General features: G+C 43.6%; 1 protein-coding gene across 17 annotated transcripts in view; it reads right to left on the reverse strand.

Moving 5' to 3' along the window:
• TNS1 (tensin 1) overlaps nt 1-14,963 on the reverse strand; it is a 404,124-nt gene that overhangs the window by 243,767 nt on the left and 145,394 nt on the right. For 11 of the 17 annotated variants that reach the window (XM_020805096.3, XM_020805086.3, XM_078380947.1 and 8 more), the window contains exon 3: nt 285-322. The exons of 1 other annotated variant lie outside the window; for it this stretch is intronic. In XM_020805096.3, coding sequence (XP_020660755.3) covers nt 285-322 — 38 coding nt within the window. Of the gene's footprint in view, nt 1-284; nt 323-462; nt 883-14,963 lie in introns of those variants that run through there. 5 more of the 17 variants (XM_078381310.1, XM_020805113.3, XM_078381232.1 and 2 more) reach the window with 3 other exon arrangements.

Consider the following 14,963-nt stretch of genomic DNA (forward strand, 5'->3'; position numbering starts at 1 on the left):
CAAGCAATGGAGGACAGAGGAGCTCCCAGAGAATTTGTAATCAGAGCTCTGAGACCTGGTGGGAACCTGGCAAGTTTCAGCCTAAGCAACAATTGCAGCTTTTAAAAATAAACAAAAGTTCAGGGAGGAGAGAATAAGAGGCACAGAAGCTCCCGTGTTCCACATCCAAATAACTTTTCAAAGAAGATTCACATCAGACAAGAAGAAGGAAAGAAGCCACCCAAACCGACCGCAATGTTGTTGTTGTAAAACAATAAGGATCGGAACAAGCTGATTGCTCTTACCTTGGCTTCACATTTCTTGTGACAGGAGAGCTTGCAACCTGTACAGAAAACACAAGGGAAGCGGGAATGGGGGTGGAGGGGGGGGGAGGAGGGTGAAAGAAAAGTGAAATTAAAAACAAGAAATCTTATGTTCCAAACCTGAAACATGCAACAAGCTGGGGAAGAAAAGGGGCCTCACCCGGGATGAAAAATAAAATTAAACGGAAGCAAGGGCAAGAAAGAGCAAATGAGCGAATTCTTCTCCCTGCGCCAAACAAAAAGAAAAAGAAAAACCACACACACACACACAAAAAAACCAAAAAAAGCCACACACCCTACACCATGCTACAAAAAGGAGTCGCTTCCAGGCTTTTTGAAACGGCTCCTGCAAGAAAGGGGAGAAAAACTACACACCGCAGGCAGGAGGGAGGGAAAGCAGCAGCAAAGGAGGGGTGGAATAAACCCTCTCCACACGCTGGCACCTAGCCAAAGATAGCCCAGGCTGCACAGGTACGGCAAAACACGCCAGCCCACTCCGACAGCTCCAGCCCTGTGGATAATACTAAGCACATTGTTTGGGAGCTGCCTGCCAGCCCCCTGCGCTGTCAGAGACTGCCCTGAGGCTCTGCATTTTTTTCCCTATTTCCACACACACCCCTTTTCGTGACTAAACTTTACTTACTTACACACACACACACACACACACACACACACACACACAAGCTGAGTCCTCCTCCCTCTTTTGGGGAGTCATGTTTCTAAGTCGTTAACTCTAGTAAGAATGTTGAAAATGTACAGGCTGTGCCCCCCCTTCCTTTGGGGGCAGCATCACTTTCCAGTTGTATGGATTTGGAACAGGACCAGGAAAAGAGAACGTCGGGAGGGGGGAGGGGAGTATTTTTTTCCTCCCTTTGTCCCCCCCCCCCCAAAAAAATCTAGATTATGAAACAAAAAGATGACTTTGCTCGGCCAAACTTCAATTCCCTCACCTTGCTTGGCTTTGTTCAAGCTCTTGCTTGCGAACTGTCACCAGAACAAACGTGCCACAGAAGTATTAATTAAGTTTTATTGCATATGTCATATGTGCTTAAAAGGGGGCTTTCAATCTCTTTCCTTGGGGGGGGAGAAGGCTGTGTGGTAGGGAGCTCATTATTGTCTCCATTTGAAAGAAAAACAACTAAGGATGATGGAGTAGCTCTGCAAAAAAAAAAAAAAAAAGGAAGGAAGGAAAAGGTACAACCTCCTCTCCCAGAGCTCCGGTCTTCTAGATCAAGCGATGAAACAGGAGTGGGCAAAGTGTGGCCCCAGAGGTGGCGGTTGTGCCCAGCGCTCACCATTGCCTACACTGGCTAAGGTTCCTGTGGACTTGCAGTTCCCACCAATATTTGAAGGGCCAAACTTTGCCCACAACACCCACATCATGAATCAACCAAGAGTGTAAGGCCACTCCAGCAGTCAAAGGGAGTTTTTAGGTGTTTTCTGCTATGTTTTCTTCCCTTGGCAACTCCAGATTCCTACACAGCCACAGGCTTCTCCTGTGGACTGGAGGCTCCTCTGACTGGGGTCAGCTGTGGGGCAGAGGGTTGATGGGGAAGAGGGGATTCCTGAAAAATGGACCAAGTTCCCACCCATGGAAGGATGCCTCCAGCCACTTTTGACACATCCTCCTCTGCCTTCTCCACTTTCTCTACCACAGCCTGACCCATTTAGGAGACTCCTGTGGGAGACAATTCTTTTGTGGATTGTAGGGGAAGATGAGGGCTAGCAAGTCAGCCCCAGAAACTCCCTTCCATTTGTGCAATCCTGGATATAACTTAAAATTTCAAGGCACCCTTGGAGCAAGAGGGGGGGTGCATTCTTGCTTCCAGGGAATCCACATACATACAACTGTGAAAACAACACATTGTACAATCAGTCCCAGTAGTTTTGACTCAAGGGACATCAGCAGTCAGTGAAAGAGAAAGGTGTTGTCCAAAAGGCAGCTCCCAGTTGTGCACATCTTTACAATAAGATCTTCCTGCTCACTTCCCATTCATGTTGTGTTATGTAACAAGCATAACAAAGGATGGGGGTTTCTGAGCAATAATAATACAATATAGTCTCCTTTCCTTTTCTCTTTATTAAATCAGAACAATTCCTGCACAGTTTGGAAATGTTACTTTTTCAGACTATTCTTTGCACAACTCTTGAGCCAACACTGCAATTACAAATGCCGTTCCTAGGAGATGTTTTCCAAAAAAAGTAACATTTTCAAGTTCTGGGTCCTGAATCGCTAAAAGGGGACACACAATCCTCCGAATGTTTAGCTTGATCTTGAAAGACCGCCTTCTCCCTAACAGACCTCACTGGTCTCTAGACTGCATGGAGAAGGTGCTCCTTTAATATACTCTGGGAAACCCATTTAGCCATAGGGTAGAGGAGAGCTCTCACCACTATAGTAGCCATTGGGTGGAATTAAATAAGGAAGTCTCCCAATACATTTATGTTGTTACTGCTGCCCATGGAAAGCCTATTTCTCTGGCCATGCATTTTCCTGATTGCTAACTTAATCAATTACCCCTAGGGATTTTAATGAAACATGTTACTCCCTTATTGTTTTTTTTACTATTTCATCATCGGATTGAACTGCAAATTTTCAGTTTCTGTCCTTATACTGCTGCAAACAAATTAAGCATTAAAAGAAAATGAAATGCAGTATAATGATGTTTTGCACATCTCAGATACACCTCAGACCTCCTTTGTTTTGCAGATCAACAGCAGGCATTCTGCTCACCAAGTTTCGGGCCAAAAAGACACCAGCTCCTTGCCTTTAGAGAAGCTTTTCCCTACCTGCTGCCCTGCAGATATGTTGGACTACAGCCCATGCTAGCTGGAAATGCTGGGTGCTGTAACCCAAAATCCTCCATGCTGAGAAACACTGCCTTGCAAAGAAAAAAAACCCAGAATGAATTCCTGTTTCTATGGGGCCCAGTAATCAAATAATAAACATGATTCTAAGTGATAGTTTAACAATCTGTGATTCTGCATTATTCTGAAGGTTTGGTTCCTACTTTTGCTCTGACAAAGTAGCACCCCAGCATCTCCACCTAATTACAGCCTGGTAACTAACAACATAGACAATTTTTTTTTTGCTGTTTCTGCTTATGTATGTTGTGGTTTATGGAAACTTACAAAATGCACGGGATGCCTCATGATGCATTTCCTGGGTGGCTACTGCCCCCATGTTGCTGAATAAGATTTTCACTCTTACAAAAAAAAAATTAAAAGAAAGGCACGTATTTGAGATGTACGCATTTGCTGATTTTATATACGCTGCTGGCCAAGCTCACACACTGGTGAACAAACACTTAAAGCTGCTGTTTGAAGACATTTTAATTGCTTGGTTTATTCAATCAAATGACAAGTGCTGACTTCCTTAAAACAGATCAAGGGGAGCCAGCCACCAGTTCACACCCATGACCACAGTTTTTTATCCTTACAATAGGCTTTTTTGCTACTGTAGTTCAATGCTGTTATTTCCATTTTGCAGGTATGTGTGAGAGGGTGATAAGGGGCAGAGTTAGGACAGTCTGCTCCAAACGGATGCCCTCCAAATATGTTAGACTATAACCCACTTTATTGTCAGGCATCTCTACCATTAGCAGCCTAGGGTGATGAAAGTTGTAATCCCACATGGCTGGGGGGGGGGGGACCAAGTAGGAGCAGACTAAAATAGCATCTTGCCTAAACACATATAGTGAATCCATGGTGTCAAGAGAGATTCAGACTCATGACTTTTCCAGTGCTAAACAGGCATGGTATAGTGTTGGAGCGTTTGACTACGATTCGGAAGACCAGGACTCCAATCTCCCTCCCACTCACCCATGGAACTCAGTGAGTTACCTTGAGCCAGTCACACACTCTCAGTCCGATCTACCTCTCAGGACTGTTTTGTGGACCAGGTGAGAAGGAAGAGTTCAACAGAGGAAAGTCGAGCCAGAAGTGCAATAAAAGAAACAAGTAAACTGCTGAAATTGCATATTCAGGAAGCAGCTTGAGGATTATTCAGATTATTCAGGCAATAACAGATGACCCAAAACAGGCAAGAGGGTCACGATTCTGTGTCCTGTTTCTCATTATACTCACAGTAACTTGTTTGATCATTAGATTTAATTAAAAGCCTAAATTATCTAACTCTTTCCAAGGTAAATGGTCAATATAGAAGACCCTGACTTTTATTAGAATGGGAATAAATGCAGCATGATGTCAAGCAGGACCACCTCCTACTTAAATCCAAGCTAAGTGCATCTCTCTTCCTCTTGGTGCTGAATTCACCATCGGCATGGAGCCTGTGGCCCTTTCGAGATCTGTCAAATTACAACCCCTGCACAGCTCTGCATTTTCCCATAATGGATGGATCCTGTTAGCGGACTACACTTCTGGATTTATGCACTGCAAAAATCCCACTCCACTTCTTTCCACTACCACCCTCCACCCCACCCACAGACCAAAATTTTGGTACGCTGCCAGCTGAGCCTTGGGTTGGGTCAAGTTCAATCACCCCAGAGAGGTTTACATTGGCAGCTGTAGCCCTTGCCAGAAACAGCATCTGTTACTTTGATACACAAGACAGCCATTGTTCTTAGCAAGGAAAGGTTACAGGAGCAGAGGATTGCTATACAGGATATGTTACCTTTGCTTTTTTAGGCCAAGATTTGAATAGGAGAGAAAACCTACTTTAGCAGCTAGCACAGAAAGGGGGTAAAAAACAGAACTCCTGGAATCCGTTCAACCAACACTCTTTCTTTCTTTCTTTCTTTCTTTCTTTCTTTCTTTCTTTCTTTCTTTCTTTCTTTCTTTCTTTTTCTTTCTTTCTTTCTTTCTTTCTTTCTTTCTTTCTTTCTCTCTCCCTCTCCCTCTCCCTCTCCCTCTCCCTCTCCCTCTCCCTCTCCCTCTCCCTCTCCCTCTCTTCCTTCCTTCTGCTGACAAACATGGGACAAGAATGCAGCCAAGTCCATACTTGTTACCTGTATTTTTCTGGGAAGTGGGCTATCAATATATGGGTTCACCTGCCTCATCCAACAGTCCCTGAATGTTATCTTATAAACATTATTTATTCTGAGTGTTCTTCTGAGCCATCAAGTTGCTCACATCTCATAAACTAAAAGCCATGGGCTCCTTTTTACTCAGTTGATCCACCACAAATTAGACCTTCTTCTTTTTCCTACTATCTTCACTTTTCCTTGCATTATTGGATCCCCCCCCCAGTAAGCCTTGTCTTATTATAACATTCAAAGTATGATAGCCCTAATTTAGTCATGTTAACTTCTCGTGAGAGTTCAGGCTTGGTCTAGAACATGCTTAGTCTTTCTGGAGATTTATGGTGTATACAGAGCTCTCCTCCAATGCCATGTTGCAGATGAATCTATTTTTTCCCTGCCAGCTTTCTTGACTCTCCGGCTATCATCTTAATCTTCATTGATGTGGCATTTATCTGCTAATGTAAATCTGGCCTCTGTTTCTCCATGATCTATCTAAACAGTAGCTTCTTGGCAAAGGTACAAGTAATGCATCAGGACAATAAAATGCTGTGGTACAACCATTTCTTTTAGAATGATCCATATATTTTCATGATCAAAGATTATAATCCATAAAGCAGAAACTAATTTTCTTCTGAAATTCTCTAGTATGCTCCAGTAGCTAAGCCAGCTGTGCAGAATGATCTCTAGTGCTTTTTCCTTCTCTGAATCCAGCTTGAATATCTAGCATTTCTCACTTTATACAAGTCTCTGCCATAATTTAATGCAGTGTCCTATACACACTTTGGCACCTCTTCTCTTTGAGATCAAATATGCGTTGATTGTTTCCAGTCTGTGGGCCCCTGTTCTTTTTCCACATTTCTTGGCATACTCCTGTTAGACTTTAATACATTCAGTCTGCATAGCTTGAAACAGCTCTACCAGCATCCTATCTACTTTTTGGTGATTTATTCCTTCCACGTCTTTTGAGAGCACCAAAAGTGCTAGGTCCTCACCAAAGGGTTCTTCTTTAAACTCTTCTATAGAGTTCAAAAGTGTGCTGCATCCCTCTTCTCTTTATTTAATCCTGATCAGATAATATATTGTCTTGATCAGCATCTGTAGTCTTCAGCATCTCTAGTCTTGACTTACATTTCCCTCTAATTTATTGGATGTTATGGGAGAGAGCTCTTTTTTACCTTTTTGATTTTCCCCTTCTATTTCTTTGTAATGGTTATTACAAACGCTTTCTTTGTTTCTATATACAAGTTGCTGAAAGTTGCATTTACTGGCCCGATAAAATTGCCACCTCTTGCTGAAAATTTTAACTGTTTTAGCAGTGATCCATTGAGGCTTTTCTTTTCTTTTTTAACAAATAGTACTTTTGCTTTCTTCTCTTAGAATATGTCTGGTTTCAATTAACAGTTCTTCTGGTTCACAGTCAATCAAGTTTAGTAATGCAGATATGCTCTTTATCTTTAAATTTTTCAGAAATGTAATACAGTATAGACCTTCTCCACTGTCTCCTTCCAGTTATATAATCCATTGGATTTTTATTATCAACCATCTAGTTCCCTGCAGTTTCAGCATAGGATTGCACGGTAAGATAGACAAAGACAGACAACACATCATTCATTCACCTCTCAAAAGACACTATTGAAAGAGCCCCTGTGATGGGTATACACAGAGCAGTGGGCATGTCACTTGGGGGATTCTGATAAATAAAGTTCTAAAGAATCACTTTTCAAAGCTCCCGATCAGAGCATGCAAACAGAACATACACAAACAAAACCTGAGTCTTGTTGAGCCTGGCGGTTCTGCTGCTGATATGCAAGCACTGACTCTCAAAGAGATACACACATGCCCACCGCCTTGATTCCACTGACCACTTTTTAAAACATAACCATTTCCACAGTCTTAACAGCTCTACATGAACACAGGCTCAAAGTATGCAAATGTTAAAATATCTGCGACAGGATCCTTGCCTTTATTTCTAGCATGCATGAGTCAAGGGTGGGATCCTTAGGTCAGGCAGTATGAAATTCTGGAGCAAATTCTATTAATCTAAATGCCAAATCACAGCAGCTTACGTAGCCTTCACGCTCTGCTATCCCAGCGTGTAGCACCTCAGTTCTCTCCTCTGTAGTAAGCTGTTTCCGCAGCACATCCTGGACAAGCTTTGCAGTCTTCTTAGCCCATCTATCAAAGTCATCCTCTATAGACAGAGATGACTGGATTCCTCGCCCAGTCCCACAAACACACATGCCACACACATAAAGCAGTGGTACAGAGATACTAGTTCTAACCAGGGATGTTGGCGAGTCTTTGGGTCTGAGTCCCAAGTTCAATTCGAAGTCTTTGGTAACAAGTCCAAGTCCCTATCAAAAACATTTTTTTTCCTTTTCAGAAAAAAAGAAGGGGTGGGTTCCTCCTCCCTGTCCAAAACACTATGCCCACCTCACCGCATACCCCACCCCTCCACCTCACCCTCTCAAAACCTGCCCTTCCCATCACTACCTCTGCCACCGCTGTTCGTCTGCCTCTCCCGTGAATTTTGGCGAATGTTACTAAGTTTCATCTGGGTTTGCATTGTCCTTCATTAAAAGAACAGGGGCTTGAAACTGCAATTCAGAAAAATGGGTCTGAGTTGCAAGCAGAGTCTGAGTCTTTTGTGGGGGGGGGGGGATGAGTTGAGCCTGAGTTAAGTCGAGTCACTGATGCAACTTAAGCCCGATTGAACAGCAAGTCAGACAACTCAATTCCACATCTCTTGTTCCAACTCAGTGGTCAAGAAACAGGGGTAAATTACCCCAAATCGGTAATGAAAATCCTGGGGATAATGAGGACATGACCTTAACCCCCTTCCCTCCTCCTCCTCCTCCTCCTCCTTTTCCTTCTCTCCTGCCCAGAGGGGGAGTCCTCGGCTGCCCGATCGCCCCCTTTCCACCCCCTTCTCTGGCCCAGCTGCAACCCAGCCATGGCGGATGGTGGCCGGCAATGGGCCCCGGCCGGTGGAATAGGGAAGCTGAGGCGGCGGTGGCAGGGCCAGCCATGGCAGAGGGTGAGGTGAGCAGCTGGAGCACCCCAGCCAGGAGAAGCCTCTCCTTCTAGTGCCTGGAGAGGTGGGTCGGGGCTGAGGGGGGCGGGCACAGCCACGATGGCAGCCTGAGCCAGGCTCAGCCTCCTGGCACCGGGACACCGCTGCCCCATAGTCTGTCCCCATAGAAGCCTGTTGGGCGGCAGTGGCTCTCATGGGGCCACGTGGCTTCCTTCGGTGGTGCCTCAGCCAGCTGGGCCTGGTGGAGCCTCTCACCCTCCGTGCAGCAGCTGTCATGGCGCTTTGACAGCGAAGCCCGCAGGAGCCCTGAGGGCAAGGTCCGACGTGGCCGCCCCGGCGAGCAGCCACTGGAGCCGGTGCTGGTGCCAGAGAAGGAGCAGGTGTTGGGCGTCCCCAGCAGGCAAGCCACCTGCTGCTCTTCGATGGCCGCTCAGGAGCCACCTGCCAGCAGAGAAGGGGAGCCACTCAAAAGGGCCAAAGACTGAGTGCGGCCCGCCAGGCGGAGGAGGAGGAGGCCTTGGGGGATAAAAGTAAAAAAGTTCCCTGACCCCTGTTCTAACTCTATTCATCTCCACCAGAAGCAGGCCTTTCAGAAAGCAAATGGACCTTCATTATCCATTCAAGACCAAGACACTAAAAAAAAACCCCTTACATTACAATGGGAGCTCATAAAAACACAATGTGACTAGGAAAATACCCCCCCTACTCCTAGCTAACATGAGAAATGCAGTTGAAACTACAAACAGTACTCAGGCCCACCACAAAAATACAACAAATGTTATGGTCAGCAAAGGACAAAAGAGACCCCCTCACCACTGCAGGAGTATACTGGATACCTTGCAGTTGTGGCCAGGTATATCAATCATCATCATCATAGGCATCCTTCAGTCTCGAGAGACTATGGTATTGTGCTCTGTATGGAGGTCTTGGAACAGTGTCTAGTGTGGCTGAGAAGGCCAATTCGAGAGTGACAATCCCTTCCACACTGAGGACAAATACAATCTGTACCCCGTCTAACTGCCTGATTTTGCTGCTTTCGTGACTGCCTCTTTTCCTCAGCCTGCTGGGTGAGGGTCTCTTCAAATTGGGAGAGGCCATGATGCACTGCATGCCTCCAGGCTGAGCACGCAGATGTCAGGGTTTCCCATCTGTTGAGATCCATTTCCAAGGCCTTCAGATCCCGCTTGCAGATATCCTTGTATCGCAGCTATGGTCTCCCTCTGGGGCGATTTCCTTGCACTAATTCTCCGTACAGGAGATCCTTTGGTATCCGACCATCAGCCATTCTTGCAGCACGCCCGAGCCAACGTAGACATCGCTGTTTCAGTAATGTATATATGCTAAGAATTCCAGCTTGATTTAGGACTACTCTATTTGGAACTTTGTCCTGTCAGGTGATACCAAAAATGTGTCGGAGGCAACGCATATGGAAAGTGTTCAGCTTTCTCTCCTGCCGTGCATGAAGGGTTCAGGACTCACTCCAGTTCAGGAGTGTGCTCAGGACACAGGCTCTATAGACCTGGATCTTGGTGTATGCTGTCAGCTTCTTATTGAGCCATACTCTTTTTGTGAGTCTTGAGAACATGGTAGCTGCTTTGCCAATGCGTTTATCCAGCTCGACATCGAGGGAAGGAGTGTCAGAGATCATTGAACCAAGGTACACAAATTCATGGACAACCTCCAATTCTTGGATGGAGATGGCAATAGAGGGAGGTGAGTCCACGCCCTGGCCCATGACTTGTGTTTTCTTCAGGCTGATAGTTAGTCCAAAGTCTTGGCAGCCTTTCTAAAACGATTCATGGGTTGTTGGAGGTCTTATTGGAACCACAAAATGCAGCATCCACACCAGAATCAAAGAACATGAAAGACACTGCAGACTAAAACAACTGGAAAAATCAGCAGTAGCTAAACATCCCCTGAAACAAGCTGGACATGAAATCCTATTTCAAAACACGGAAGTACTGGACAACACCAGCAATCATTATGTTAGACTACACAGGGAAGCCACTGAAATTAACAAACATCAGCAGAGCTTCAACAAAAAAGAAGAAGTCTAAATTCAACAGAGCCTGGCTCCCAACACTGAAAAATAAAACCTGCAAAAGGTCAACAAACTCTACCCAGCCACAAGGACTGGTAATCGCTGCACCCAAAAGACTTGCTAACGACACCTATCAATCACAGTGATAGACCATCTCCCCCCTTATTACAACAATACACCCATAACAAAAAAACACCCTGATCACCATAATCACCCAATCTCCTGAAAAAGGACAAAAAGCTGATCCCACAGCTACAAATACTCAACTATCCTACACCAGAACACAGAGGGAGTTCTAACACCTGTCCTCTGAAGATGCCAGCCACAGAGACTGGCAAAACATTACAAAGAAAGAAATTCAGAACAGCGCCAAACAACCCAAAAAACCTACAACAACCAATTATTCAATATTATTAAGTAATAAGAGGAAGAACAAGAACAAGGATTGTTGCTGCTGCTGCTTCTTGTTGTTATTGTTGTAAACTACCAGGCATAATCAATCAAAATTATAAATATAAAAATATAAAATATAAAAATACTGACTGGTATTATATAATAGATACACGTTTTAACAAAAAATCTAATATCTATTAAATATCAGTGCAGTATATATGCTGTTCCTAATATTGCTGTTTTTTGTAGCTCTGATGATGTTATTTCTGAGATCTGCAACTTTTATTATTATTATTATTATTATTATTATTATTATTATTATTATTATTATTATTATTATTATTATTATTATTATTATTATTATTATTATTATTATACATTGCTGCCTGACTCCTGTTTCCTCCTACTTCTGGGAGAAGTTTTCCATTCTTCCACCTTTTTTTAAAAAAGTAATGCAGCACATATGTGCACGTTAATACACTTCCCCAAAAACAATTTTTTTAACTTTCTTGCCCCCTCCAAAGCCAAGGAAGTATTTAATTTGCCAATATCCTGAAGTGGATCTCTTCTTAAGCCACTTCACAAAAATTGATGGGGTAAGGCTCACTTTTGGTTTGTTTCTAGTAATCACGTGTGCTGGACATGAACCGAAACAGAGCAATCCTACCTGTACAAAAAAAAGTAGAAGCCCTGTGACAGGGCCCAGAAATATGAGGTTAGGACTGTCCTGTGGGCAGGCTGGTTCCCTCCAGCAAAGACATCGCCTGATGGCCATCTTTAGGAGTAAAACAGCTTTTCCCTGCAGCAGACCAAAAAGCAGGCTAAACCCCCATGTACTCACCTTCTCACTCTTGTACTGATGACTTTCAGGTGCCAGGAATAACAGCAGCTCTTAATATTTCCATGCTCTTTTTCTTATTATATTGTTTTTGTCATATTTGACAATGATATTCAGTGTGTAGTTTCTGCATAGTCACATTCATTTCTTGTATTGCTTTAAAGAGTAACAGTAAATGCCAAGAGGTTAGACAGATTTTCAGATGTACCAAACTCTTTAAAGCCAGGGAAGAAAGCCACAAAAAGAAGTAACCTCGACTCTCTTAAATTCCATATGCTAATTATTGTTTTACTCTAGCATTTTTTAGTTTGCAAAAAGCTATCCCACTCTTATCTGAAAACAGAGAATAATGCCCCCTGCCAGGAGAACTGAAAAGCACTCTGGAATTACAAACATCTGAGAGTTTCTCCAGAAACACTTGTGTTTGTTAATATTTTACTCAAATTAAACTCTTGTTTCTGAAAGAGTCTAGTCATTTTTATTGTATTTAATGACCAAGCGGTGTTTGCAAATAAAAAAAAACAGGATTTATCGGTTCTCCAACTGAACAGGAAGCAGAAAATGCTGTTTCAGATCACATGAGAAGATGTATGAGGAAGCCAGTGCGGTTTAGCCGCCAAAATGTAAGGCCCTGGTTTTTAGAATAATTGGGTTTGAATCCCTGCTTTGCCCCAGAGCCACTAAATGCTGGTTTCTGCATGCATGTTCCTAATTTGATAACTGCGGCATCAAGCAATGACTTGCATGCCTCAATGAATCATCTTAGACCAAAATACCACAGATGGAACCTTCATACAATCGCACATCATCTTGGACACTCATTCATTGAAAGCAACACAGACTGTCTACAGCAAGGATGGACAAAGCGTATCCTGGGGTGGCAAACCGTGCCAAGGATGTTTTGAGGGCCTCTGGCCCCACCAGACTCCCACCTGCCAAAAGATAATGAATTTCCCCGGGGGGGGGGAAGGATGAATTGCTGCCCATGTAAGCCTCGAGGAACAATTATTCACCTTTTGAATGGGCTGCCAGTGGAGCTGCAGTTTTAACACCCCAAAAAATTGACATTTTTTTTTCAAAACCAGAAGTAGATTTCTGGACACTCTGGTCCTCGGGGGGGGGGGGGGGGAGAGACTGGTCCCTAGACCATTTAAGTTGCCCACCTCAAGTCTAAACATTCCTCTCTTAATGAGAAATACATGATCATTATCTCAGCCAGCACATGGAGGAGGAAAAGTCATAACCCTTTGGCTTTATTTTCTCATTCTGTAAAATGCAGTGGTTGCAAAAGTTACTTTCTGGATTACAGCTCCCCAACGTGGTCATGCTGGCTGGGAAATTCTGGGAGAGGTAGTTCAAAAAAATAACTTTACCAAGTTCTATAATGTATATGTTCAAGAGACATCTTGCACAGGACACAGGAAAAAGAACGTTGAAAAGGTTAGATTGCATATGGCAAATTTTTTAAAAAGGCAGAAATACATTTTACTCTTACCAGTTTTAACTTCACTCAGCAACACAGGAAGAACATAAAGATGCAGCAAGAGCCCTTCGGGAATAAGCCCATGAATTCCCACATCTAGTTCCCCATATTGATCAATAAAATACATCCCTTGCCTGCTCTTGTCACCCGGTCCCTAGCCAATGCTGGCCCTGACATTTGGAAAAGTCAGGCAGTGGCTCTTTTCAAACAGCAGATGCTGGCCACAAGGTCCTGAAGGACAGAACTGAGTGTCAATTAGCTTGCCCACTCTAGTGTCATGTGATCTCCCACTGCCAGTGCTGAAGAAAAGTTTATGTGTCAGTCTAGCTGTTTTTTGTAAAAAAAAAAAAAGGGGGGGGGAAGAGGACCACCTTGTTTTTCACTTCAAACTGATAAATGTCCCATCACTTATATTCCTTGGACATCATCATCATCTTACAACTGCAAAGCTGGAAGGGACTCTATAAATCTGTGAGTCACGGAAACACAGTGGGGAATCAAATTCCCAACCTCAGGCTCCGCAGCCAGATACCTAAACTACTGAACTATCCGTGGTTCATGCTTATCCCCAGAATGGTGACTCCATTCAGTCTTTACTTTACCTTTTCCCTCATGAATTTGTGAAACCTGCTTTCAGGCCACCTAAGGGTATCACTTTGTTTTGCAGCAGTGTTTTCCATCTATTATGCATGTGTTTTTGTGGCCCCCCCCCCAATCAGCTCCCATTATAGGGCAGGTGGAGCCAATGCAAAAAGAGAGCCATAGAAAGCATAGATTCTAATATACAAGAAAAGAAGAAAAAGGCTTAGCCTGTTAAGAGAGAATTATGGGAAAGATGGAGGAGTTGGTATTACATTTCTCAAATATGTGACCAGCTGCCAAAGAGAAGGAGGAGAATGACTGTTCACAGTGGCCACTCAAAGAAGGCTCAAAGGGCAAGCTATCAGTGCAATTAGCAACAAAGCAGATTTAGGACAGGCATTGGTGAGAAGGTCCTTGTTATGTTTGTGCTTACAAGAATGTTTCCTTGTCAAAGCTGTTTTATAGAAGAAACTAAGTCTTTCAAAAATAGTTTTTGCCACATTGCTGGAAGATCATCTGGCTGGTCCACTACATACATAGACTGAATCCTGGCCAGATCTAAAGAATGCAGCTTGATGATACTGAAATGACTTCTCTAATGCTATGACCATTGCAAACAAACCCTTACTGAAAGAAGTAGGTAGGGATCAGAAGTCTGCTGAACAAGATCCAGGGTGCTTTATTATCCCCATTTAGCTAACTGACCTTAAGTCAGAGTTTCCTGTTATGTGTAAAATGGAAAACTCTAGTTTTTAAAAAAGTGGAGAGGAAAATAGGCTAAGAAAGCACTGTACAGTTACCGTGCTCTGTCTTGCCTTCATAAACCATGGCTTATAAGTCCAGGAATGCACAGCCCACCCAGGCTGCTGGGACACAAATTCTGTATAATTTGAACAATCCAGTCACTTGTGAAATTCTGAAGCATGGAGTACACTAGTCACAGCACTGGAAGGAGCTGAAGGGAAGATATAGAGAATGGGGGCAGAGGTGCACCAGATTATCTTCTCTACTAAAGGTTACTTTTTCCTCCACTAAGAAATGATGAGAAATTGGAGCAGATTACCTTTTATCTGGCTTCAAGGCTGCTTATAAAAGTTTCTGTCCATTTTCCTCCTGCTGGACTGAGATTAATTATGAACAGTAAAATAGTCTAGAAATACCTTAGGCTTATCTTAGAACTGAAGAGCTGGAAAGGACCCTACAGATCATCAAGTCTATCCCCTGTCAAGACGACACAATGGGGAATCAACCTCCCAACCAGCCAGATACCTGAGCCACTGAATTATCTAGATGAAATCCTTCTTCTTA

This window comes from Pogona vitticeps, chromosome 1 (genome assembly GCF_051106095.1).
Source record: "Pogona vitticeps strain Pit_001003342236 chromosome 1, PviZW2.1, whole genome shotgun sequence".
Taxonomy (NCBI): domain Eukaryota; kingdom Metazoa; phylum Chordata; class Lepidosauria; order Squamata; family Agamidae; genus Pogona; species Pogona vitticeps.